The sequence below is a fragment of the Abrus precatorius genome, unplaced genomic scaffold (genome assembly GCF_003935025.1).
Source record: "Abrus precatorius isolate BTA unplaced genomic scaffold, Abrus_2018 Scaffold2, whole genome shotgun sequence".
Classification (NCBI taxonomy): Eukaryota; Viridiplantae; Streptophyta; class Magnoliopsida; order Fabales; family Fabaceae; genus Abrus; species Abrus precatorius.
Window position 1 is genome coordinate 38,494,108 of NW_020874362.1, and position 24,699 is coordinate 38,518,806.

The window sequence follows — 24,699 nt, forward strand, 5'->3', positions numbered from 1 at the left end:
TTCTTATCTTTTCTTTTTAATGTAGTTACTGAAAATTCGATTGGTAGAAAACAGATAATCATTCGATTGGTAGAATATAGTTACTTTCAATATATATTTATCGAGACTACGTATAGTATTTGTATTAAATTTATTAGATTAATTGATGATATTTTTTTATTTTTAATATGTTAGATGGATTGACGATGTTAAGTTTTAATTTGTTTTAAATTTATTGGATCGAATATGTTGTTTTTTTAAAATCTTTACATTGAAAATATGGTGTAACTATGTAAAACATTTTTTGACCCAAAAATAAAATAAAAAGGAGTCGTTGTGCACACCAACTCGCATAAATGTCACTATCTGGATAAAGTTAGATTTAGAGGTTTGAATAGTCGCAAGCTTATTTTAGGATAACTAGCTGAATCCATTACTTACTTGAACTGGGACAACTTGAATTTACATATACTTTTTTCGTCATTTGTTGTGCTTGCGATTATTACGTATATGGACACAAAAATAAAACACGGACAAAATTTTATAAGAAATTGAAAATTGAAGATTTTATTAAGAAAAAAAAATGTTAATAACACACCAATTAATACATTTTATCAAACAATATTTGTTAGCTAAAATTTGTTGACATGTGCATGTTATTTGATGAGTTTTTCCAATCATTTCATGGATTTTGATGTGTTAACTGATACAAGACTAATACTTCTCTTGTTAGCATGCTATTTAAGTTAATTTTTTCTAGTTAAACAAAATATGAAATAGTACCCTTGACGAAAAGAGGTGGCACTATTGTACAATATGAGAGAAACGTAGAAAGTCGTGCCTAGTGTTTGTATTAGCTGTACGATGTGGTGCGGATAAGAAAATACTTGGTTGCAGCCGATTCAAAATCATAGGACAGAAGAGTTTCAAATGCACCCACTCACTGGTCCCCCTTAGCCTTCGTAGATTCTCATCATAGAGGTTCTCCCTTCTCCTGTCCCAAGATGAGTTAGCACTTTAGCTCTTGAGATATGCATTCTTCATTTTAATCAATGACTTTATTAAATCATTATTTTAAATTTCTTACCTAACTTTAATTTATTATCATTATTATTATTATTATTATTATTATTATTAAAAGACTAAAGTGAGAGATTTTATCATGATCTGTTGCACCCAAATCATTGATTTCAACTAATAGAGCTGTTTATCATCACCTCCATCATTAGTTCTCTTGCATAGCTTGTGTCAACACATAAGAATAAGAGATGGAAGAGAGGGTAAGTAGGTGTAGGCATGTGTTAATGGTTCCATACCCAAGTCAGGGCCACTTAAACCCAATGCTCCAATTCAGCAAGCGTTTGAGCACCAAAGGAGAAAAAGCCACCATGGTCACAACCATTTTCATATCCAAATCCATGCATCTCCAATCATCATCCATACCAGGCTCAGTTCAATTTGATACCATATCAGATGGGTATGATCAAGGTGGCTTTGATCAAGTTGGCAGCGTACCAGCCTATCTGTCTCGTATGGAAACAATAGGCTCAAACAGTTTGAGGGAACTCATCAAAAAACACAACTCTTCTGATCACCCAATAGATTGTGTAGTATATGACGCCGTGTTGGTATGGGCATTGGATGTAGCCAAAGAATTTGGCTTATTAGGAGCTGCTTTTTTCACTCAAATGTGTGCAGTCAATTACATATATTATTATCTCTACCATGGTCTTTTAAAGATTCCCATTTCCTCAACACCAATCTCTATTCCGGGGCTTCCTTTGCTTGAGCTAAAAGACACACCAGCCTTTGTTTACGAGCCTGGCTTGTATCCAGCTTACTTTGATTTGCTCATGAATCAATTTTCTAACATCCACAAAGCTGATATCGTTCTTGTCAATTCCTACTACAAGCTAGAGGACCAGGTTTTGGGTCACTTCCTTCTCTTCATATTTCTTGTCAAACTTGCAAAGTATTTTTCACTCTTCAAGAATATGCAGCAATTTATGATTCATTTGATATTAATTCTTGTCATCTTGTGTAAAGGATTGTAACAAAAGATGTCATACCAACGTGTTTACGAGTTATCGTGTGCCATTTATAAATATTGGGGGTATTATAGAGCTAGCCAAAACTATAATTTCGTCCCTATTTATGATTAATAATGACAACTACTGGAAATTGGTAGTATGCGTGTTAGTCATGAATTTGTATAAGTTACCTCATGGTATAAATAACCCTATCTTACGTGGATTAATAAAGCTTTCTCTATAAAATGTTAAATAAAAAGTAGATACACTTTTTAATACAATGTCTGAATTTCAGTAGTCCACCTAAGATGGAGCTATTTATCTCATGAGATAACTTAGACATACCTATTAGTCATAGATTTTAAATAATATGGTGAGTTGTAATTAATAAAAGTAATCTTGTGACAAAAAAATTGAAACTGTGATCAGAGTTTGGTTGAAAAATTTATGATCTCTTCATTTTCCATATCAACAATGATATAGGTGGTGGATTCCATGTCAAAGCTATGTCCACTGTTGACGATTGGGCCAACAGTTCCATCCTTTCACTTGGACAAGGCAGTCCCAAATGACTCAGACAATGATTTGAATCTCTTTCAATTAGACTCATCAGGCATTAGTTGGCTCAAACAAAAGCCTAAAGGTTCAGTTATTTATATATCATTTGGCAGCATGGTGTGCTTTAGCACAGAGCAGATGGTTGAAATAGCATTGGCCTTAATGGGAACTGGTTTCAACTTCTTGTGGGTGATCCCTGATCTGGAGAGGAAAAATCTCCCAAAAGAGTTAGGGAAGGAAATTAATGCATGTGGAAGGGGTTTGATAGTGAATTGGATACCCCAATTGGAAGTGCTATCAGACCACGCTGTTGGTTGCTTTTTTACACATTGTGGTTGGAACTCTACACTTGAAGCTTTGTGTTTGGGGGTGCCAATGGTAGCATTACCACAGTGGACTGATCAGCCTACAAATGCAAAATATGTTGAGGATGTTTGGAAGGTGGGAATTAGAGTTAAGGTAAATGAGAATGGTATTGTGAGTAAAGAAGAGATTGAGCATTGCATCAGGGAAGTAATGGAAAAGGACCTAGGAAAGGAATTGAAGATTAATGCTATGAAATGGAAGGAATTGGCTATAGAAGCAGTGAGTCAGGGTGGCACTTCAGACATCAACATCAATGAATTTATAAATAATCTTAACAGATCCTAAACTAAATATCCCTATTGGTTTCAGTTAATGTTGATTATAGATTCCCTTAAAAAATTATAATTGATGGAGAGGCTTTGGAATTGGATTGTATTAGAATTATATTTTCCTTCTGTCAGTGGTGCCTCTATTTAGTTGATAATGTATTATATATTGTATTATTGTATGTAAACTTACATAGACACGCTTAACTAGTTGATAGTATAATATTATATATTGTATGTAAAATTTTATTTTCCTTCTGTCAGTGATGCTGGATTCTATGCAAGAGGACGTAGACGTAGTTGTAACACATTCTTTTAACATTTTTTTTTCTGACACATTTGTAAAAAAACATTCTTTTAATGAAATTTATACAGAAATCACTGGATTACGTGGGTCTCAGTTACTACAAATAAACAATTCAATGATATACAAATGTACCTGACTCTGCATATTCTCACTGAAACTTTCCCTCATTTTTTTACTTACTCACCTGAAATTTATACTCTTTCTATCTTTCACAACAAACTCTTTCTTGTCCCTTGCTGTTGGATAGTGACATAGGGAATCAAGGATGGGTCTCAATCCCCTCTTAAAATATATTTCGATAAAATATTTGTCTTAAAAAATATTCAGCAAGATGAAGTTATTCTAGAAATAATTTTTAGAGTTATTCTACTTAATAATAATTCATAAATATTGAATTTGGTCATTTAACTGTTGAATAAAGTTATATATTTATGTTGATTATGCATATAAAAGTTTTAAATAAATCAAACATTTATAAATATGTTTTTTTATATTTAATATTTCATTGTATTGTAAAAATATATATATATATATATATATATTAAATTAAAAAAAATATATAAATTGTTAATAATAATTTATTTGTATGATTTTTTATTGACATGATTGGTTAAAAAAGACATTTTAATTTAATGATTGGATTGACGAAATTTACTTAATATATATAGAAATAATCATTTTTAAATTTTAAATATTTAATTAATGTTAAATTATTTTATTGGATAATTAAAAAATTTTGAAAATATTTAATATTAATTTTTTTAAATATGATAATATATATTTTTAAAATAATCAATAATTATAAATTTGTTAATAAGTGGATTTAACTATTAATAGTTTTACACTTTATCTTAATAATATATCTATTTATACATAAATTGTTTTTTCATTATAAAGATTTTATCTTATGCTTCATCAGGTGAAAAACGTGTAGAACTGCAATTTCTTTCATCAGGTAAATTGATATTTCACAACGTGCGAAACATAGAAAACGATGTCAATATTTGTGAGTCGTACGATGTTGTCGGGGTAAGAAAATGCTTGGTTGCAAACGGTAGGGGTTTTAAATTATATATAATTTCAAATATGGTATTTTTTATAATAAATTTATTACAAAATATTAGATATCATAAACAATTTTCAATTAAAATTACATATTTTATACTATAAATATTTATTTTATTAATTAATATAACTAATAATTTGAGGGTGTAGTCGACAATTTAACAATCTATTGTAATGTCTTGTTCAATTAGTAATTAGTAATAATGTATGCGTTTTTTTTTCAAATCATAAGTATCTTTTATTTAAGATAATTTTATTTTAAGTTAAGTAACAATTTTTTTAAAATATTTAAATTCAAACTTAAAATTATAGTAATTCAGCTTATCTATATGCTTAGTAATAGTAAATAACAATGTATTTTGATGTGAATAATAGTAAATTTTTTAAAATATATTTTTTATCATGCTATTAATAATCGGTTGTTTTAATATTTTTAAGGTTTGTCGAAAGATGTATAATAAAAATGTATTGTTTATTAATTTTTTATTAAATATATTTTTAAATACATAAAAAACAATCGATTTAGGAGAATACAGTGTTAACATTTCTCGTTTATTAATCGCCACCTGCTCTCGTGTCAACAGTACATCCAGAAGATGGAGTAGGCACGTGTTGGTGATTCCATATCCAAGCCAAGGCCACATAAACCCAATGCTCCAATTCAGCAAGCGCTTGAGTAGCAAAGGAGTGAGAGCCACCATGCTCACAACCATTTTTACAAGGCACCCTTCAATTTGATGCCATTTCAGATGGCTACGACCGAGGTGGCTTTTCTCGAGCTGAAAGCATACAAACCTATCTATCTCACATGGAAGACCAACAACCTGAGGGAACTCATCAAAAAACACAACTCTTTTAATCACTCCATAGATTGAGTAGTATATGATCCCTTGTTAGTGGGGGTAATGAATGTAGCCAAAGAATTTGGGTTGGTAGGAACTGCTTTTTTCACCCAAATGTGTACAAACAATTGCATATACAATAATATGTCCACCGTGGACTCTCCATATCTTCAGCACCACTCTCTCTATTCAAGGGCTTTCCTTGCTTCAACTAAAAGACATACCCTCCATGTTTTTCGAGCCCGGACTCTATCCAGCTTACTTGAGTTGGCCATGAATCAATTTTCTAACATCCACAAAGCAGATGTCCTTCTTGTCAACCCCTTCTACAAGTTAGAGGACCAGGTTTTTGGGTCATCTTATCTTTATTTTCTTGTCAAACTTGGTATTTTTCAACCTACTTCCAAAAGACTTTTTTGAGGGTAGTAACCACTTTTCTTTAGAACATTAATTAATTAGTATTAGATATATACTAAATTAAAGAACATTAATTATTTTTTAAAAATATGTTAAATGAAATTTATATTGTTAATATAATAAATCTTTATTTTTTATAAATGCCTTTTATTTTCTTAATGACACTAGCTTAATCGACATCTTCTTCTTTTATTTGAGTATATGTATACTCAAATTATGCAGTAGTTTGTGTAATTTGATATAAAATGTTATGCCAATAATTGTAACAAAAATGAGAAAAGAACAATGACTAAATTATCGGTAATATATATACGATTTCATCCTGCAGTAACTAAATTAATAGTTACAGGTCTTGAATAACGTGGTTGAGCAGTATTTTAAACTGATTTATGACAAAAAAAAAAAAAGAATTTTGATGTTTGGTTGAACAATTTATAATCTCATAATTTTCCTTCTTACTGATGTATAGGCTGTGAATTCCATGTCAAAGCTATGCTCCATCCTTGTACATGGACAAGACGGTCCCAAATGACATGAACTGACTCAAACAAAAGCCAACTGGGTCAGTTGCTTATGAATCATTTGGGAGTCATGGTTTGCCTTGGGAAAGAGCAGATGGAGGAAATAGCATTGGGCTTAATGGGAACTGGTTTCATCTGTTGTGCGTGATCCTGATCCTGAGAGAGAAAAAATCCCATTGGAGGAGGAAATTAGTGCTTGTGGAAGGGCTTGACAGTGAATTGAGTACCCCAAATGAAAGTGCTATCACACCAAGATATTAGTTGCTTTCTTACACACTGTGGATGGAATTCAACACTTGAACGATTGGGGTTGGGGGTCCTCATGATTGCAATGTCGCAATGGACTGACCAGCCCATGAATGCAAAATTTATTGAGGATGTGTGGAAGGTGGGAATCAGAGTTGAGGAAAATGAGGATGGCATTGTGAGTAGAGAAGAGATTGAGCATTGCATCAGGGAAGTAATGGAAAGGAACCATGGAAGAGAAATGAGGATCAAGGTTATGAAACGGAAGGAATTGGCTATAGAAGCAGTAAGTCACGGTGGTACTTCAGTTCAAACAATATCAATGAATTTATTAACAATCTGAAGAGACCCTAAACTAAATATCCGTATTGGTTGTAAGTAACGTTGATTATGGATTGTATGAGAAGTGTGTTTGAAAACTGTTTTTAATAATAAAATATATTAAAACTTTATACTATTTTATTTTTAAAAACAAAAATATTTTTTTTAAAAAATAAACATGCTCTAAATATTCTTATGGTTCCACTGTTCCTTCTAGACATAATATACACAAACACAGTTAACTAGCGGCATATCTTCACATCCGATATTATAAATTTGAAACTTGCTGAAGATATGCGACCGAATTCTATATAATATGAACATAAAACTCGAGATTTAAAAATTGTAGCTAATTTTCAATGGGTATTTATAGATTCAAAAATAAAAACAATAAACTTTTTTAATGTTTAAAATAGTTCATGTAACTTATAGATATATTACATGAACAAACTTTTAAAAATACTATTATATAAGTTAATTTCAATGTATAAAATAAATTTATTTTATTTTATATTTCCTTTATTAACTTTATTTTTTTTATCTTATAAATGCATACTGAAGAGTTTATCTAAATAACTCCAGATTAGTCTCTTTTTTCAAATTGTAGAGACTTAAAAGAAAACTTTATAAGAACTAAATTAAAATTTAATATATTTTAAAAGATAAAAAAAGATAATTAACCTGAAATTTTAGAACTTAAACTTAGCTCATTAACTTATTTATGATTAGGAAAGAAATTATATAAATCAGTAAAAATTTTCAATACCAGAATTAGGCCTAGCTTTTAAAGTAAAGACCCAAGCCTAACATATTCACTTAATATGAATCATTCTTTAAAGTTTGCCCTGATTTTTCATAATTTCAACATACCCTATAAGCCTATCTAAAAACAAAATTTATAATAAGATATTTCAAATAAATAAAATGAGTCTCGTAAACATTGTTTAAATTTAACGAGTCTGGCCTAACTCTTCAAGGATTTAAATTAAATTAATTTGCCACTAATTTAGCTTTGTATTTGTGTCTTGTAATATTCACTATTAGATGTGAGTATTTTAAAAATGTAATCATACCAAATGTTACGCATATTCACCTTAGTTCAAGAATACCAGAGACGCGAATGTTCACACAAGGAATTGTTAACAAACATCTTTGAAACATCTTTGAAACAAAATAAAGGGTTTTTTGTTTTTTTAGTGCTCTATATGTTAAATAATATAGCTTTCATTTAGTAATTCTTTTTAATTTCTTAACAAGTGTACTTCAGCTATTAATTAATAAAGTAATTAAAAATAATATTTTGTTTCACTTATATTTCACGAGATTAACTTTCAATTTTCGTACAGTTATTGTATCCCAATAATCAGCAAAGCTTAAGTGTTGTATCGTGTATATGTAAGTATATTCGTGTGATCAACTATAAAAAATTTACAGAGCTTGCACACTCTTCATTTTAATCTAACTGCTACAACTGAACTACTTATTAATACATGAATGCAAAATCAATGACTAAAAAGATCCCAATGGCCTAAAGTATAGTTGCGCAACATTTTTTATGGCATCAAACGCAAACAAGATGTATTTAGAAGTCAAATGACGGATCACACCCTCTCCGTCCCATCTTCAGGTGCATTGCCATCTTCTCTCCAACTGCCCAATTTTACAATGTCCTCAACAAGTATTTTCCCATCTGTAGCAACAAAAGAAGACTGCAGTAATTATTGTATTCATGAACTAATCTTCATAAAGAATAGATAACTTTGATAAATATAATCACTGAATAAATCATTCAGAAAAACATTATAAGTAGCCAGAGTATTCAACTAAAAATGCTGTCCTCCCTCAGCCAGAGCATTATTCTCAGTAATAGACAATTTGATCTACATATGGAAAGTTAATTTGTTTTGGATCCTAAAAGTTTTCATCTGTATGAAACTGTCTACTAGTTCTTAACTTGGTTGGCTAATGGCTACACTTATTAATAAGTTGACACATCTACAGACAAATTTATATAAGCCCATACTTTCAAAAACTAAATACAAGTTGCCACTTTTAAGTAATGTTAAAATACTGGTTTAGTAATCTCTCAAGCTATCATTTTGAAAGGAATTTTTAAACTATTCTGATAACCCACTGCAAATAACAATTTAATATATAACCACAAACCTAACACTCAAGGAATACTTTTGGTTGATCGGTCTGATACACTGTTAAGTCACCTATTGCTCTACAGGTGAAATTCCATGAGTTTCACCGGAATTTATTTGAATGAAGAACAAATCTATTTTTAAATGTAATACAGAGCAAGCAAAATCGGGAATTTCATATGATTAAAAAAACCTATATCTGTGTGTGAGAGATATAATACAGACCTCTATCTTTTGAAAGATTGCTGATGAGTTCTTGGATACCCTCCTTGCCCAATGTATCCTTTAAGTACATTGCAGCAGAGGCTACCTCCTCAGGAGTTACTTTCCCATCATAATCTCTGCAGAAGGCCCAAAAACAACTCTTAATCTTTGCACAGATGTCATTGCAAACATACATTATCCGAATAAAGTACAACTGTTTTGTATAAATGGAAAACAAAAAGAAACCATGCACAAGACCAATCAAAATTATCATGTGAAATTTTAACAGAAATATATTCATCCCATTTGGGAGTTGTTTGATAAGCTTACAACTTGGAAAATGCAGTCAAACTATTATACCTCTGCCATTCAAATGCCAGCACCTTATAACTACTATCAAAATCAAATGAAAATATATTCACATCTTTACTAGTTACCCTTTTATTAGTGAACTTAAACAATAATACAATACAAATCCTTTTCTAGACAATAAAGCACAACAAAATAGTGCAAACTGTGAAATTTATATCAATTATTGTGGAAAGCCTTCATGGGATTGGAAACAGCCTTGCTTGGTGGTTTGTAAATAAAAGGAGGAGAAAGATCAGCATGGTATCATTTGGTGGAAAGTCACTGGATTCTTTCTACACTCATTTTACTGAGTTTGTACATGTAAGAAGATTCTCATCTTACTACAACTTCAGATTCTGACCCAAGAAAGGTCCCAGCTCTCACACAATTACAATATCTTGCCACAAATCTCCACATAAAATTGTAATCACTTAGGAAGAGAAAATACTAAGCATGAAAGGCTCCGAACCAATAATCAAATGTGATCAATAGCAACTAAGTCAAGTATTCCTATTCAGTAACTTACTTGAAACAGTATATTCAAGCATGCAGCGGCAATCATAGTTCAACTTTCACGTAACTGAATTTATGAACGTGGAGTTCATTGTAAAGAGATTTGATAAGATCAAGACAAAGCATGACCTATAAAAATTGCAATGTCATAAGAACCTTGGCTCAAGAAGCACCAAGTCCCTTTAGGGACAGCTGCTAGATCATAGGATCCATCTCAGCCAGGCTGCTTTGCCTAAACTATAGCATACCTGTACCTCTCTACGTGATCTTAGACCTCCTTTAGGAACCCCACACCCCAACTCCAAAAAAATAAAATAAATAAATAAAAGGTTAAAGACCAATGTTGAATTGCAAGTGCAAACCTGTCCAGCAGCCTCCAACGGTCACCAATTTTGGCATCCACATCATCTATTTCCTTCTCAAGATTTTGAAGCATAACATCAACCTGACAGCATTTCAATTAGTCGCAAATTCAGGAGTGGAGAATTAGTTTCTAACTTATAGAGGGTCTTACTCTCTCAATGAGTGCTGATGACACTTTATCCCCTTCACCTGACTCAGTAGCATGCTCATGTTCCTCTCGGGCGGCTTTATATGCCTTAAAGGCATCCTTTTCACCATTTGAACCCTCTTTCTCTACCAAGCTGTTATAGAGTTCTATCTGGACACATACAAAACAGCCAAAGATGAGGATGGCAAATGGATTAAAAATATGCACCCACACACAAAATGAGGGTAGGCATCAATTTAGTGTCACAGTTCTCATCCAGAGGCATGCATATTACAGGGTGTGGGGGCATGTTCCCCAGTGTGTTAACAGATTTATTAAAAGTTAATAAATTTTAATAATATTGTTGATCACTATTAAAAATAATTGTTTTAAAAAATTAAAATGTTTTCATTAAATTATGTAGTAATATAAAATTTATAAATTATACATCATAAAACTAAAGTAATAACATCAATCATTTTTATACATTAAAAGTTCAGGATTTATTTTTGCATATTTAACAATGTCAGAGATAAATTGTTTGTAGATGATTCTTAGATTACAAAGAAGAATATTTGAAAGCAGTACTAGTCAGTAGTAGTAATATCAAACATAAGAAATTGTGTAAGAAACAACTGTAAACTTATCTTTACTTAAGTTATATAAATATATTTTCTATGTAAACAATATCTAAAAATTTATTTATTGTGTGCATGTATTATCCTTGACCAGCCTCACTAGCAAGTGTTTGTGTCGTCCCTAACACCAGTGCCAGATTTGATACACTTACATGATTTCACCGCTCAACAACTTCTTACAGGAAAAAAATGACAAATTGAAATATATCTTTCAAGCCAAATGATAGAAAATTTAAACAAAAATAAGTTTGTAATAAAAAGGTCAATGTTTTCATTTATTTGTAAAGCATATCAAAGATGAATTTTAATACAATTCCATGGAGAAGTCCAAAATGATACTAAACAAATATAAAATTTTATGACCATGACACAAGCTTTCAATCCAAAAATAGATCTTGTGAAAAGTTCATCTTATAAAAACTTATTCATTACAGACACCCACCTCTTTTTTATTCTTCATTGGTGGATGTTAGCAACCTCCACCTTTTTGGTTTTGGACCAAAAAAAACCTTTCATTTCTTTTTCAAACAATTTAATCTTATTGGTATTTGATCGTTTGCAAAAGCAAATGATGAATTCTGAAAGTTCCAATATACCTCTTTATTAACCAGCCTGAGAAAATCTTCACGCTCTGTACTTACAGACTGCCACCGTTGTAGAATATATTAGCACATATTAAACAGGTTATATGTTTAACTGTTAATTAGTATAGACTATACAAGATCAAAAGCAATTCACCAAATTGAAGGAATATCAAATTCTCACCGATGCAGAAGCTAAAACAGCTAATGCACGACTAAGTTCACAGAGCTGCTCTTTGTTTTCCAATGCTCTGGCTCTAGCAAGCTGATGGGCTTCTTTTGCCGTTGAAATATTCATTTCTTTCAGGGCCCTATCATCTTGATTAGAATTACTCTCCATTCTTGCTTGCTCCACCTCCTCTCTCTCTTCCTCCTCCTACATTTTATTTATAATACTATGTTATTTAGCAGTTTTTGGAACCATCAAATCTTGAATCAAAAGAAATACATTTTATTTTCATCAATACTTATTCAAACTTAAAAAATGAACTTTATGGTGAACTCCGCAAATTAACACTAAGCACTTTATTCTTTAACCTTACTAATCAGACTCCAAATGAACTCTGTCAAACAAAATATTTGAATGGTTCTTTATATGATCATTTAGTATTTTTTGTAGATTCTGATCATATAACCAAAGCAAATATCAAACACTAATCAAACAGAATAACTTTGTCAATGTCATCCTGATGCAACAATGAGACCATTGAACAGGATAAGTATAAATAACAATGGAATTCCACATTTTACCTTAATAAGTTCTTCCTGCATTTCAAGGAACTCCAATTTCCTCCTCCTCTCTGAGACAGAATCCTCTGAGGCTAAGGATGTAACCTGTACAGTATCTACAACCTCATCGGGGAGAGAAGAAATTGTAGCCTGTACAGCTTCTTCTGGTTTCAATCTTCCAGATACAGTAAATGTCCTATAAAGGATATCAAGCAAGATTTCACAATGCATATCAAGTAGGTTCTTCCTCTAATTGTTATTATCTATCCCCAGTGAGGAAGCCTTGCTAAAATTACCTTGAAAGTATCAAAAGAGATGAGGGCACAGAGTGGTTCAGAGACAAGTCCAGCCAATCTCGAAGCTGTACAGGCAGGTAGACAAATTTTAGAATATAAATACTAAAGTAAAATTTGAGATTGCAATATCATCATCAGCATCAAGATCTAGTATTCCAATAGAACACAAACAATCATGCTTTGTTCCTAACACAAAACCTGTTGGCGCATTTCCTCAACAGAAAACAAACCAAGCATCCCTCGCTCTCTACAATCTTCCCGAAGTTCAGCTTCTGAAAGAGAATCTACACCTTCTGATTGAATCAATTTATCATCTTCCTTAATCCTAACAAGAGGGGGATATGTTGCATGTGATAAGCAATTGTTAGGTTGGTTGAGTTAAATAGTAATTTGAATATAGAATCTTAAAAGGTGAAAAAGTAAACTATTTTGCTGAATTTTTGTCACAAATGATGCTAATTATAGTCATAACACCTGAAAATGAATGCTGTATCATATAACAGTAGTTTGAAGCAATGTATAAATGAGCAATTAAGATAGAACAAGCCCTAAATTTCAAACCTAGATTTATACCAAATCTTTTGGGGCCATAATTTTAGATTTTGTTGAGCTCAAACCTGATGTCTCAAATTCATTTCCTCCCTTGTCCAAAGCTTTTATTAGATGGCTTCTAAAGTGTTCAGGCCAACAAGATAATGAAAGGAAATAAATCCTCTTCTGATATTTTAATTATAATTCCTCTCCAAATGATTTAACTTTAATCAAATGGAAAGAGACTATGCCAAATGATTCAGGCTTAAACAAAAGGAAAAAAAAAATATGTATGATAATTCCAATTTTTAAAATTTTCAAAAGTTAATGGGACACTAAACTCCAATCCAAACATAAAGTATGAATAAGTACGCCCAATTCTATTCCCAAGCCTAATTTTGGCCATCAGGTGTTGCATCAGTGTATTCATCAGGAATTTCATGTCCAAAGACATTGTTTGATACATGAAGCCGGATAAGGCTGCAAGGATAAGGTCTCACTTATTGTTGTTATAGCTACAAGACAGGAATGTTCTTATTGTATTCAATCATTTTGTGTTTATATTTTTCCCCCAATGACATAGTAAGGGTAGGTAATCTTTTCCAATAACAAGGTACCTTTATATTAGAGAAAATATATTTTTCAATTTCCAAATTGTATTACAATTTATTTTAAATAAAATATCAGCTTGCAATTAAAATTAGTAAGAAAAAGGTTTTAAAAACTTGTATGATAAAATGCATCATACCTCTGTAAACGCTTTCTTAGCATATAACGCAAGTAAGCATCAGTGCCAAACTGGCTGATTCCCATGTACTTGCACATACTGACTAATCGTGGCCTACAAGCAGTTAAGACACAGTAGAAGTCATGAGACCACCTTACAACTAAGGAAAACAACATATTTAAGTTAAACAGGTTAAAAGACCAACCTGCTTATATTATCTAGAGTGAGTTCATCATTAAACAACTTAGCAAAGCCCAAAATTTCCTCATTAGAAACACGTGAACCTCTTCTAATCTGCAGAAAGAAAATAAAGGGTACAAATGACAAACTAAAAAAGAAATTCAATTGGCAAGAAAGATAGATAAACAATTTTTTAAACTGAATTATTAACCATGTTTAAAAATTCATCAAGATCTTCGGCAGTTTTCTTTAGTTCTCCACTACGGGAGTTCTGAACTTCTTTTGCCATTTCTTTGACTGTATCCTGGAGGAACCTTGCATACTCTATTCTTGCCTTGAGTCTCCTTTTCAATGCTTCCTACACATTGAATAACTAAGTCACCCAAACACCCTACGATGGGTAATCTAACCCCAGACATTCACACTAGCTGAATAAAACAATCAATGCACACTCAAAATACAGAGAGTTAGTGATCAGGATCATCACTATTCACTACCAGTTGCTGCCAGAAAACATAGAACACATATAACGACATGCTTATGCACTATTTGTAACCAAAGATGAAGATTAGTGAAAAATCAACATTATGTTGATGGTAATCCTGGGGCGCGTTCAACACAGGCTAGGACAGACCATGTAGTGGCTTAGTTGTAAAATTTCTCTTAGCCTTGGTATTGAAGGAATGGAACAAATGACCTTTAACAGTAGGTCACTTTCAACAAGAAAATAAATATATCACTTATGCATAAATATTTATGTAAATTTTATTTTGGACTAACATAGTCAGTAAAGACAACAGACAAGCAGCCTAAAAAATCTTGGTGATTACCTGTTCTTTCATCTTGTCTTGAAACGTTGACGGCAACATGTTGGGGAATAACTTGAGAAACACAGGCAGGAGGAATTCCATAAAGGGAACAATAATGAAAACCGCAAAAGGAACTAGCCTAAATATGTCAGCAGTAGTTCGCGTCAGTTGCTGTCTCTCCCTCCTGGAGAGACTCTTCCCACCAGCAAGCTTCAACAACAACCTGGAACTGATTCTCACATCAGCCCACAGCAGCTTAAAGCCCAACCAATAATGCTGCAATGTCGACACAAATTCCCCTTTCCAATGAACCAGTTTCTTGGCCCAGTCCTCCCTACAGCAGCAAGAATTAGCAAACCAAAACGCCAAATCACCAATCATTAACGAATAATCATTTAACTGTTTTAAACTAGAAATTAGAATTCGTAAATCGCAACCACAACACTAGTTTAAAAGTCTTTGTAAAGATGACCACTACTCTCTGCACTTTCCATAATTGAAACACGACCGTAGCTTCAAATTAGAATCAAATGCAATTCTCAACAGTACATGCAAATTGCTGCAATTTTGGCGATCGCAATGGAACTGTAACTGCAATTTAATATCAAATAAGCGCATGGAAAAGGAGGCAGACCTACTCATAGATGCTACGGCTCTCAAGGCAGGACCGATTCCAAGAAACGCGGCCCACACTCTCTGCAAAACGGTTTGCACGCCTTTCTGAGATTCCTGCGAGCGTTTAGCCATTGCTTTGGCTTTGGCGGTGGTCAAGCCTTCAACGGCTTGATCGCACTCCTCGGGAGACGCCTCTCTCCGCTTCTTCGCAACCATATCGTCGTCTTGCTCCGGCTCGGCTTGCTTAGCCGAAGCGGACTGCGAGAGCCACCTGACACCTATCGGCGCATTGAATCCCGAAAAAGCATCCCGAGGAGAGGACCTGGCGAATCTGCACGGCGTCGTTGCGTGCATGTGAGGAGAAGCGTTAGGAATCGCACGTGCAAGAGAGTGATTAGTGTTGCTGAGGTATCGATGAATGAAACTCGTCCTTCTTCTCAGAACCGCTCTGGATGCCATTGTGGAACGAATTCAAAGAGAAGAAGAAAATGAGAAAGGAATGAAGAAATTAGTGTTGCTTAGATCTTAGTGTTATTGCGAGGTGAGGTGGTGATTGAGCTTAGTATACTTATGCGGAACGTAGAAGACGGAGGCAATAGAGAAAAAGAGTGCTAAGAGAGGAGAGGAGAGGAGAGGAGAGGTTTAAGGTGTTCGTCTTTCTTATGCAGCCACCAGCGGGAGGGGACACTGGGTTGCCTTTTATTACCACTTTCTCCTTACTTATTACACCTTTTTCATTTTCTGCCCTTTGAATTCATACCGCTTCCCTTTCATTTCGGGGGCTCCAATCCCCCACCTTTCTTGTTAATCAAGTCCTCATTAATTGGGAAAATTTATATTAAATTGTTTAAATAATTTTATTATATGAATTCTCATTTTTTTTTCATTTAATAACGTCTCATATAAATTTTAATTATTTATTATCAAATTTTTGTTTTTTAATATTAATTAAATTTTATTTCTTTTAAATTTATCACATTATTCATTCAATTTATTATTATTTTATCTTTAAAATATATACACTTTAAAAATTTGAAAAACATATTATTTTTAAACTTGTTTAGAAGTATATTTAAAATGTATAATCAAAATAAATATATTTAAATAATTTTAAAAATTAAAAATTCATAATATTTACTTTTAATTAAAATAAATATTGGCCACACAAGAAAGCATTAATATTTTTTATCATTTTTATTAATATATAAATTAGATATATTAATTTTTCCATTTTCAGACATGTTTTTAAAAAAATTCCTAACAAATTAAAAATTATATATTAGTATTACATTATATAGAATAATTAGATGAGACGATAAGAAAAATAAAATTTGACAGCACAAAAAGAGAAAATAATTTTTAATGACAACAACAATTGAATTCATTAAAATAAAAAATATACCTATTTGACGTTTCGATAAAAAATTAATCAATCTAATTCATTTATATTTTTCTATTTGATACATGTTAAAGAAATTAAACATACATTTTTTAACATTTTAATTACTTAAAAAACATTAAATAGCATTTTATTTTAAAAGTAATAAATATCTTTATTTTTAACAGATTTATATATATCTTTCTTAACTTGCACATTTAATGTAAAAGGTATTAAACTTTGAATAACTTTATCTAGGATAAAATTAAAAATTACTTAAACTTTATTAATTAGATTGCTCATTTGGTTTGGCAGAGTGAGGAAAGTACAAAACACAAAACGCATGTTTATTTTGTTTTTGTCTAATCGTGACACGGCATTGAGAAGCAAATCTCAAACCGGTTGGATAGATGATTCCCTACACCTGAACATGCTTCTGCTGCATTCAACGAAGATGTGAAGCAAAAGGACTGGGAAGAAAAGAAGACGAAGCGAAAGAGAAACTCCAAAGCCTCTGAAAGCAGAAGAGACGAGACGAGACGACGCCGGGAGGAGTCATTCACTCTCTGAGATGAACGCATTCTGAGACTGAACTTCGACATTCCAATTTCTCTATCTTGTAAAACTGGCTTGGGTTTTGAGAAAAAACTAAAATCCCCCCAGCAAAAATAATCAAACCTATTTTCACAAAAGTTATTGTAGCACAAAAAACTCTGCATGTTATATACTTTTCTGCAGTGGTCGTTGAAGAGCTTGAATGATGTCACAAAATATAATGAATTGTTTTAGCAACTAAACGTTCGCCTAACACCACAGCAACAGCAACGGCATTGGCGGCTTTGACTATTGGGGGACAAAAACCAGCTCCATATAAAACACACAACATATATCGTGCAACAGTCACAAATAGCACCCGTTTCTAACTTGGAGCACGTGGTAGTCGATCGATGAGCATAGATACATATTTTTATTAGAAAATTTCTGAGAATAAATAATATATGTCGTTCATAGTACATTTTACGAGGAGGACCTGTTCCAGACCCTCTGGTGGACAGAGAACAAAGGTGGAGCCGTTGAATCTCATTTTCATGCTCAAATCCAAGCTCAAGTTAATATTATTCGAGTTCCGAAATTATTAATTGCAATGGCTGTTAACAGTACAACATGATGCTCACAAATTGATGTTGGGGATGCAACCCGGAACTTGATGTCTTCATTGTTATTATGTGGTATGTAACTTAATATTTATTTCCTGCACACATTGAAATGTAATGCCAGTTTAGAAGACAGCAAAGAAAGTTCATAACAAGTAGAACAGTGATATCAGTCTTTTTGCAACAAGCATTGCTCAAATCGAACAACCTCAAGGCATGATGGATTTTAGCATTTCAAGGTGAACATATGAACACATCCACCATTTTGAATTCCTCCAAAGAAATCAGCATTCTATATGGAGGTAATCAGTCAAGGAAACATACCAAGGAAGTTTAAAAGTATCTTTCCACCATCCTTGTTTTGAGCAATTTGCAACAATTTTGTCCAGCCGTACAATGACCTGAGAAAATGTTGGCCTGACAACAGGTTGTGGATCCCAACATTCCTCAATCAATCTGCATAAACCATGATTGTTAGACCATTTTAAAATTAACCTGAAGCTCGATTATCTAATTTTAACTTTAAAATAGACTAACTCTTTCAAATCCGGAGGATAATGTTTTGTTTTGATCTTGAATGGGGGTCTTTTCCCTTCTAAGCACAACAGTTTCACTGCCTCCTCCGGGGGCTTGGGATGTAAGGGCTGTACACCCTCTATCATCTGGGTATATAAAAGAGACATAAAATTAAGAAATTCCTTGAATTTCAACTAATAGACAACTAAATGAAGATTAGCGTGATAAATTTTAAAAATCTAAATGAATTTAGAATAACTAAAAAGTGTTTTCACGAAAAGAGAAGTGCATCAATAATCTTCAGTGACTTCAATATTGTAAAACATATGAAGAAATATCAAGAGTCAAGACAATTATCAAATTCCTCATTCATAACCCCCAGCACCTACCTCCAGCTCATGCCCTTCTGAGCAACAATTCTTGATCTCAAGTCTCAACTCTAATACCACTTGTAGATTGAGTGATTACCACTAGGCTAAAAACTACAGCTAATAGTTAGGACACAGCTTTTTCCACTTAAGAGCATTAGCCTAAGTGCCACTGTTCAATGTAACTCAGGCTCACATGTTGTCAAGGCAAGAAACTGGCCCAAAGCCATAAAAACAAAAATCTCATCTACAAAAAACTAATTTGAAAACTCTGAATCTGATATATGAAACATCATAATTCATAAAAGATTAACATTATGCGTGTTAAAAAGTTTGGTACCTCATATACAATGAGACCAAAAGAATATGCATCCACACTTCTATCAAATACATCGTCTTTGTAAATTTCCGGTGCCACGTACAAGCCTGCAATGTATACAGTCAAAAATTGAATCATGAAAGATATTTCTAGCAACTCTAATCTTGACATATTTTTACAAGACTAACATGTAATATATCACTTAATCTTTCATGAAATGCTTGTCCATTTGCTTTACTTTTTCTTTAAAATGACAGTTCCTCCTTCATGCAAGCCTTCGAATTTAATTATTCATTGTACCATGATACCTTCTCAATCAACTCAAATATATATTAAAGTATAATCAGATCTAGTTCAAATAAAACTCAGTGCAATAGGGTATATGGAGAAAACAGCAGTTTGCACTTTGTCTTTCACTTGCATTTGTTGGGCCAAGGGACCATCAAGTTGAGATGGAGTGAGTATTGAAGTACTGAAGGAGAAAATTACACAGGTGTTGAGATGCTTATAAGTGAAACTTCAAATCATAACGGCAGTTTCACATGCTGTAATCTACGTAGTTATTGTGCTTCAATATCCAATTTTTGCTTGTACAAAATGCCATACATTTAACACAAATATAAAAAAAAAATGAAAGAAAATGGGACACTGAAGAATAAAAACCTTCCAATCAATTTTGAAGGAGATGAAATTCAAGGGAAAAAATTGGAAATACTCAAAAACGTACTTGAACGGTCAATGGTAGCCTCGGGCTCTACCAGCTTTGCTTTATCAGGTGAGATTAGCGAAAATCCCACAGTGCCAAATCCAGCTATTTTCAATTGCCCTCCATTATCCAGCAAAATATTTCTGGCACCTTACCAAATTTCATATATTAAAGGAACAGTAATCTTATGAGAAAAAATCTAATTCAAAATGCACTCATATCACAGTCATGAGTAAATATCAGATTGTATTAAGTGGTCTTACTTTGGCTTTAAATCACAGTGGATAACCGGATCTGGTTTGCACTCATGAAGATAGTTCATGCCCCTGCTAACAGTAAATTATCGAGATATGTAAACAATCTGGTAGAATGTCTAACAAATTTATAATCATTCGGTGCATTGTAAACCTAGCAAGCTAAGAAAATGGCCAAAGGCACCTACTAGAAATCAATGACGATATAAGATATAATAAAAAGTAAGAAAAGGGCATGAAATTTTTCAAAGATGCACTAACAAATATTTCTACAGCATAGTTCCTTAAAATGATTACTTGCCTAGCAATATCAAGAGAAAGCCGTAGAACTTTTGATGGGGACAAACGCCCTTTCTTTTGAAGATAGCTTGCCAGGTCACCCTGAAAATTCAACAAGGATATGAGCAATGAAAAGTGAGTTACATACAAAAAACGTACAACTTTGCAAATATAGAAAGGGACAGAGAGGGTAAGGTTACCTTAGCATGGTACTCACGCACAATCATCATAGGTATATTTTGGGTGACAGCTCCAACAAACTGGACCACATTAGGATGTCGCACCCTTTCTAATATTGTGAGTTCATGTTTGAAAGCATTTCTGAGTGAATTATTGAAATAGTCAAAATTTAGAGCCAAGGCTGACAAGTAAAGTATAGAAACAAACAGCAATCTACACCACCTTGACCAGAAATCAAAGTGAAAAGTAGTGATACATGTAGTCAGACAAGAATATAGCCAACCATCATCAAACAACCCACTTGATTGGCAAGAAGCATAACATCCAGACACTGACACAAACATGTTCAATTGCTGAGGTGTATACATACATGGTTTCAGGATCTGAATAACTGTCCTTGTCAAGTATCTTCACTGCAACCTTTGTGCCATTCCATTTTGCTACTTGATATGTTCCCTGCATATAGATTGATTGATCAAACAACGGTGAATAACTATAAAAGCAAGTAATTTAAACACGTATTAAACTATTAATATTTAGCTTACTAATGTGAGATGTTCATAGATACATGAACTCAATTCCAACAGGCATCAACAATGTTTATAATAGACAAGCATCAGCACATCAAGTACCAACAAATACCACTTTGCTGGTATTCACTTGAAATAAACTCAAACAACAAAAATTAACAGGAAAAACAAAGTTTTGGGGGGTGGGGGGTGGGGGTTGGGGATCGGATCGTTGCCAAAGAGAAATCAGTACATCGGTCACAAAATATGGCAAAGCTAAAATTTAATTTAATGTGTAGTGGTGAACCTCACATGCCACAATACTAAAGATAAATCAACCCCCCGGGATCCAACAAAAGAAAGAAACAGAAGCATACCTTTGAAATACCATCACTCTTCCGAACCTGTAGTTCTAATGGGTTGAGTTCATATTCTGGAACTTCACGAGGATTTGCAACAGTCATTGGAGTCTTTCTGGTTTTCTAACCACGTCAAAGATTATTAATCAGTAAGCCTCTAAACTCAATTAAACACACCCATTTATGCACAACATGACATGCAAAGAATGGTGATGCAATACCGGCACTTTTGCTCCACGGGCCTTCAACATGTAATAAACTTCTGTATTTCCATAATATTTTGCATCAGCCGCTGCCTGCATATCCACACATCACACATTAATAAAGAAAATAAAATAATTTTTATTTTGAAAAAAAGACACATTATATTCGAATTAAACAAATTGAAAATTCGACTCTAAATTGGTAAATTACCAAATTTAAGGTGGTTTAGAGGACACGTTTATCCTGTGAAATTGATAGTTGCAATTCTTATAATATCTTAAAGAATAAAAGGTATTTATCTTTTTTCAAAATAAATTATTAATTTTACTAATTATTAATAAAATTAACGGTAATAATTATTTATGTCTTGATTTACAAGACGACGTAGAAATTACTATTCTGAAAAAAATTTTAAAATCCAAGAGATTATTATTATAATTATAAATTTGTTTTCAATCATAAAAATATAATAATATTAGTGATAATTTAAGTAACTTGTCCAAACATCAGCGATTAACACATGTTATTTGATTTGAAAATTAGAGTTATCTCCCGAAAACGTCTCTTATTGATAAATAATAAATTTTATTAAAAAATATAATATTTAATATTATTACAAAATTTTGCCCTCTTCACACTTTATTAATAAAAAAACAACTAGTACAATATTTAATGATAATTTTTTAAATTATAATATTCAATGATATTAATATATTAAATTTCATTAAATTCTATAATTTTTAATAAAAAACTATTACAGGTAAGTGTTTATCATACACAATGCTTTGCACGATAAAAAAGCTATGAATAATCTGGGGATTGACAAGAAAGAGAAAGCGGGAATAATAATAATAGTAAATATTTAATGGGAAGATGAAATTACCGTACTGCCCCAGCGATCACGAGCGTCGATGTTGGCCTTGCGCGTGAGCAAGAGCCTAGCAACTTCGACGTGGCCCTCGCAGGCGGCGATGTGGAGGGCGGTGCGGCCGTCAAGGTCGATACTATTGACGTCAATGCCTTCGTCGAGCAAATCCTCCACTCCCTTAACATCACCTCTACAGGCCATGAACAGAAGCTGCATCGTCGAGTCCAGATTCTCGGGGACCGTAAGCTTCGCCTGGTCGGAGGCCGGACTCCGCCGAATTGGATCGAGCGAGGACTGGCGTCCGAAGCTGAATCGGAGATTGTTCCGCCGCGGATCCAGCGAGGCCTGCCGCGTGAACTGGCGCGAAAGGTTCTTCCGCAGCGACCCCGCCGAGAACTGCCGCGAGATGCCGCGCTTCAGCTGCGCGGCAACGCTTTCCATGCTCACGGTCCGAGAAATCTTCGAAGGAACGGTTCTAAATAGCGAAAGAAATGCTCTACATGTTGCAATGTGACTGCGCCTGTGGATTCTGTTGTTATTGAGAAGAGGAATAAATGAATCGAATTTTTTATTTTATTTAATTTCTTGTCGATCAAAGTAGAGATCGATGAAATGGCAATACATCGATCTCTCTCTTTCTCTCTTTCTCTCTCTGTTGGTTTCCGCAAAAGTTGCGAAGAAGAAGCCGCTAATGTCTCTGTCTATTTTATCTTGTCTTGCTTCTATAATTTGTCTGAATTGGGGCAAGGATGGGTTTTGCCGCAATTTCTGTGTATGTGTATGGGTTGGATTGATCGGGTTAGGTTCTGTTGACTTGGTCACTCCACTTCCTCACAAATGATATATTTAAGATATATTAATTGTTAAGTTTTTTTATTTTTTTATTAATATTATTAAATATATAAATTATTAATTATATTATAGATATTTATAAAATAAAATTTATATTTATAAAAAAATTAAAAGAGGGAGTATCATTTTTCTTCTTCTTTATCTTTTTTTCTTTTTCAATAAAAGAAATAAAATTTCACATTTAATTATGTCGCTCACAGGATTATATCCTTACGTTATTCGCTGCTGGACCTATGCATTTCTTTTCTTCTTTTAACAGTATTTTCTAACAAATTTTATTAGTCTTTTTATGGAATGTTTTATGGTTTATATAAACTTTTGTATTTATTTTTAAAAAATAAAGTCAATAAAATATAAATAATGAAATTAAGATTATTGATATTAATTGAAGATAAAAATAAAAATCATCATATAATATGTTTTAAAAATATATGAAAAATAAACTAATTTTAACTTATTTTATTAATTTGTATAATTTAATTAAAGGTAACTTATAAAATAGATCAAAGAGGAAGAATTACTCACATGAGGATACAAAGTTCAAAGCACATTTAAGCAGTTGTAATGTAAATTATAATTTGCAAAAGGTAGAATTAATAGATCGGCTATGTAACTTCTTTTTTTTCAGTGTCTCTTTTTTATTTTTTTTTTCTTTTAGATTTAAACATGCTTGAATAGGTATTATCTGTTAAAGATATTAATTTTTGTTTATCTTTTTTTGAAAAAATTACATTATGTTACTTTTTCTCTCTTCTCTCTCTCTCTCTCTCTTTTTTCTTATTCTTCCCTCACTTCATACAGAGTCACAGGAACGGGGGTGTGTGACACACAACTTTTAAGTACCTAATCGATTATATTTTACAAGTTATCAATTTGATATTTTCCTAAATGCTAAGTCCTTAGTATTGTTATTTTTTACTGCTAATTATATGAACAAAAATTGAAATATTCATGTTATATAATAAAACATATAATGAACGTTTGATAATTTGTGTCCATAAGATGCTGGTAGTAACTTGCTAAG

At 32.6% G+C, this 24,699-nt stretch overlaps 4 protein-coding genes across 5 annotated transcripts; 2 read left to right on the top strand and 2 right to left on the bottom strand.

Moving 5' to 3' along the window:
• The first annotated feature begins 934 nt into the window (after window positions 1-934).
• Window positions 935-3,506, top strand: LOC113857979 (flavonol 7-O-beta-glucosyltransferase UGT74F1-like). Its single transcript, XM_027490346.1, has 2 exons — window positions 935-1,904; window positions 2,493-3,506. The coding sequence occupies exons 1-2, from the start codon at window positions 1,248-1,250 to the stop codon at window positions 3,216-3,218; spliced, it is 1,383 nt and encodes a 460-aa protein (XP_027346147.1). The 5' UTR covers window positions 935-1,247; the 3' UTR covers window positions 3,219-3,506.
• Window positions 3,507-5,156: 1,650 nt separating this feature from the next.
• Window positions 5,157-7,045, top strand: LOC113857980 (UDP-glycosyltransferase 74F2-like). The gene is made up of 2 exons (XM_027490347.1): window positions 5,157-5,758; window positions 6,300-7,045. Exons 1-2 carry the CDS (start codon window positions 5,477-5,479, stop codon window positions 6,360-6,362), a joined length of 345 nt encoding a protein of 114 aa, XP_027346148.1. The 5' UTR covers window positions 5,157-5,476; the 3' UTR covers window positions 6,363-7,045.
• A 1,163-nt stretch (window positions 7,046-8,208) lies between these two features.
• On the bottom strand, window positions 8,209-16,406 carry LOC113857977 (mitochondrial proton/calcium exchanger protein-like). Its single transcript, XM_027490343.1, has 14 exons — window positions 15,749-16,406; window positions 15,136-15,448; window positions 14,517-14,663; window positions 14,331-14,419; window positions 14,147-14,239; window positions 13,066-13,192; window positions 12,868-12,932; window positions 12,593-12,767; window positions 12,027-12,218; window positions 11,858-11,905; window positions 10,648-10,794; window positions 10,496-10,578; window positions 9,291-9,406; window positions 8,209-8,608 (listed from the first exon to the last, which is right to left on the bottom strand). The coding sequence occupies exons 1-14, from the start codon at window positions 16,186-16,188 to the stop codon at window positions 8,520-8,522; spliced, it is 2,124 nt and encodes a 707-aa protein (XP_027346144.1). The 5' UTR covers window positions 16,189-16,406; the 3' UTR covers window positions 8,209-8,519.
• A 970-nt stretch (window positions 16,407-17,376) lies between these two features.
• Window positions 17,377-23,522, bottom strand: LOC113857978 (integrin-linked protein kinase 1-like). 2 transcript variants are annotated; one of them, XM_027490345.1, is made up of 12 exons: window positions 22,839-23,522; window positions 21,973-22,047; window positions 21,770-21,874; window positions 21,254-21,339; window positions 20,904-21,024; window positions 20,726-20,805; window positions 20,434-20,496; window positions 20,192-20,313; window positions 19,486-19,571; window positions 18,799-18,923; window positions 18,586-18,717; window positions 18,059-18,359 (listed from the first exon to the last, which is right to left on the bottom strand). In XM_027490345.1, the coding sequence occupies exons 1-12, from the start codon at window positions 23,262-23,264 to the stop codon at window positions 18,353-18,355; spliced, it is 1,428 nt and encodes a 475-aa protein (XP_027346146.1). In that variant the 5' UTR covers window positions 23,265-23,522; the 3' UTR covers window positions 18,059-18,352. The 2 variants fall into 2 exon arrangements, with proteins under 2 accessions (XP_027346145.1, XP_027346146.1); XM_027490344.1 differs by having other exon boundaries at window positions 17,377-18,717; window positions 22,839-23,502.
• Between the last annotated feature and the right edge of the window lie 1,177 nt (window positions 23,523-24,699).

What these genes read in the sequence shown, in the direction of transcription:
- LOC113857980 (XM_027490347.1), top strand. Translation starts at nt 5,477, where the DNA reads ATGAATGTAGCCAAAGAATTTGGGTTGGTAGGAACTGCTTTTTTCACC. An exon ending in TCTACAAGTTAGAGGACCAG is followed by an intron (nt 5,759 to 6,299) that starts GTTTTTGGGTCA and finishes ACTGATGTATAG; the next exon opens with GCTGTGAATTCCATGTCAAA.
- LOC113857978 (XM_027490344.1), bottom strand. Translation starts at nt 23,264, where the DNA reads ATGGAAAGCGTTGCCGCGCAGCTGAAGCGCGGCATCTCGCGGCAGTTC. An exon ending in CCCGTGGAGCAAAAGTGCCG is followed by an intron (nt 21,875 to 21,972) that starts GTATTGCATCAC and finishes TGACGTGGTTAG; the next exon opens with AAAACCAGAAAGACTCCAAT. An exon ending in GGCTACCATTGACCGTTCAA is followed by an intron (nt 19,572 to 20,191) that starts GTACGTTTTTGA and finishes TATACATTGCAG; the next exon opens with GCTTGTACGTGGCACCGGAA.
- LOC113857977 (XM_027490343.1), bottom strand. Translation starts at nt 16,188, where the DNA reads ATGGCATCCAGAGCGGTTCTGAGAAGAAGGACGAGTTTCATTCATCGA. An exon ending in CTGTTTTAGCTTCTGCATCG is followed by an intron (nt 11,906 to 12,026) that starts GTGAGAATTTGA and finishes CAACGGTGGCAG; the next exon opens with TCTGTAAGTACAGAGCGTGA. An exon ending in CATCAGCACTCATTGAGAGA is followed by an intron (nt 10,579 to 10,647) that starts GTAAGACCCTCT and finishes AAATGCTGTCAG; the next exon opens with GTTGATGTTATGCTTCAAAA.
- LOC113857979 (XM_027490346.1), top strand. Translation starts at nt 1,248, where the DNA reads ATGGAAGAGAGGGTAAGTAGGTGTAGGCATGTGTTAATGGTTCCATAC. An exon ending in ACTACAAGCTAGAGGACCAG is followed by an intron (nt 1,905 to 2,492) that starts GTTTTGGGTCAC and finishes ACAATGATATAG; the next exon opens with GTGGTGGATTCCATGTCAAA.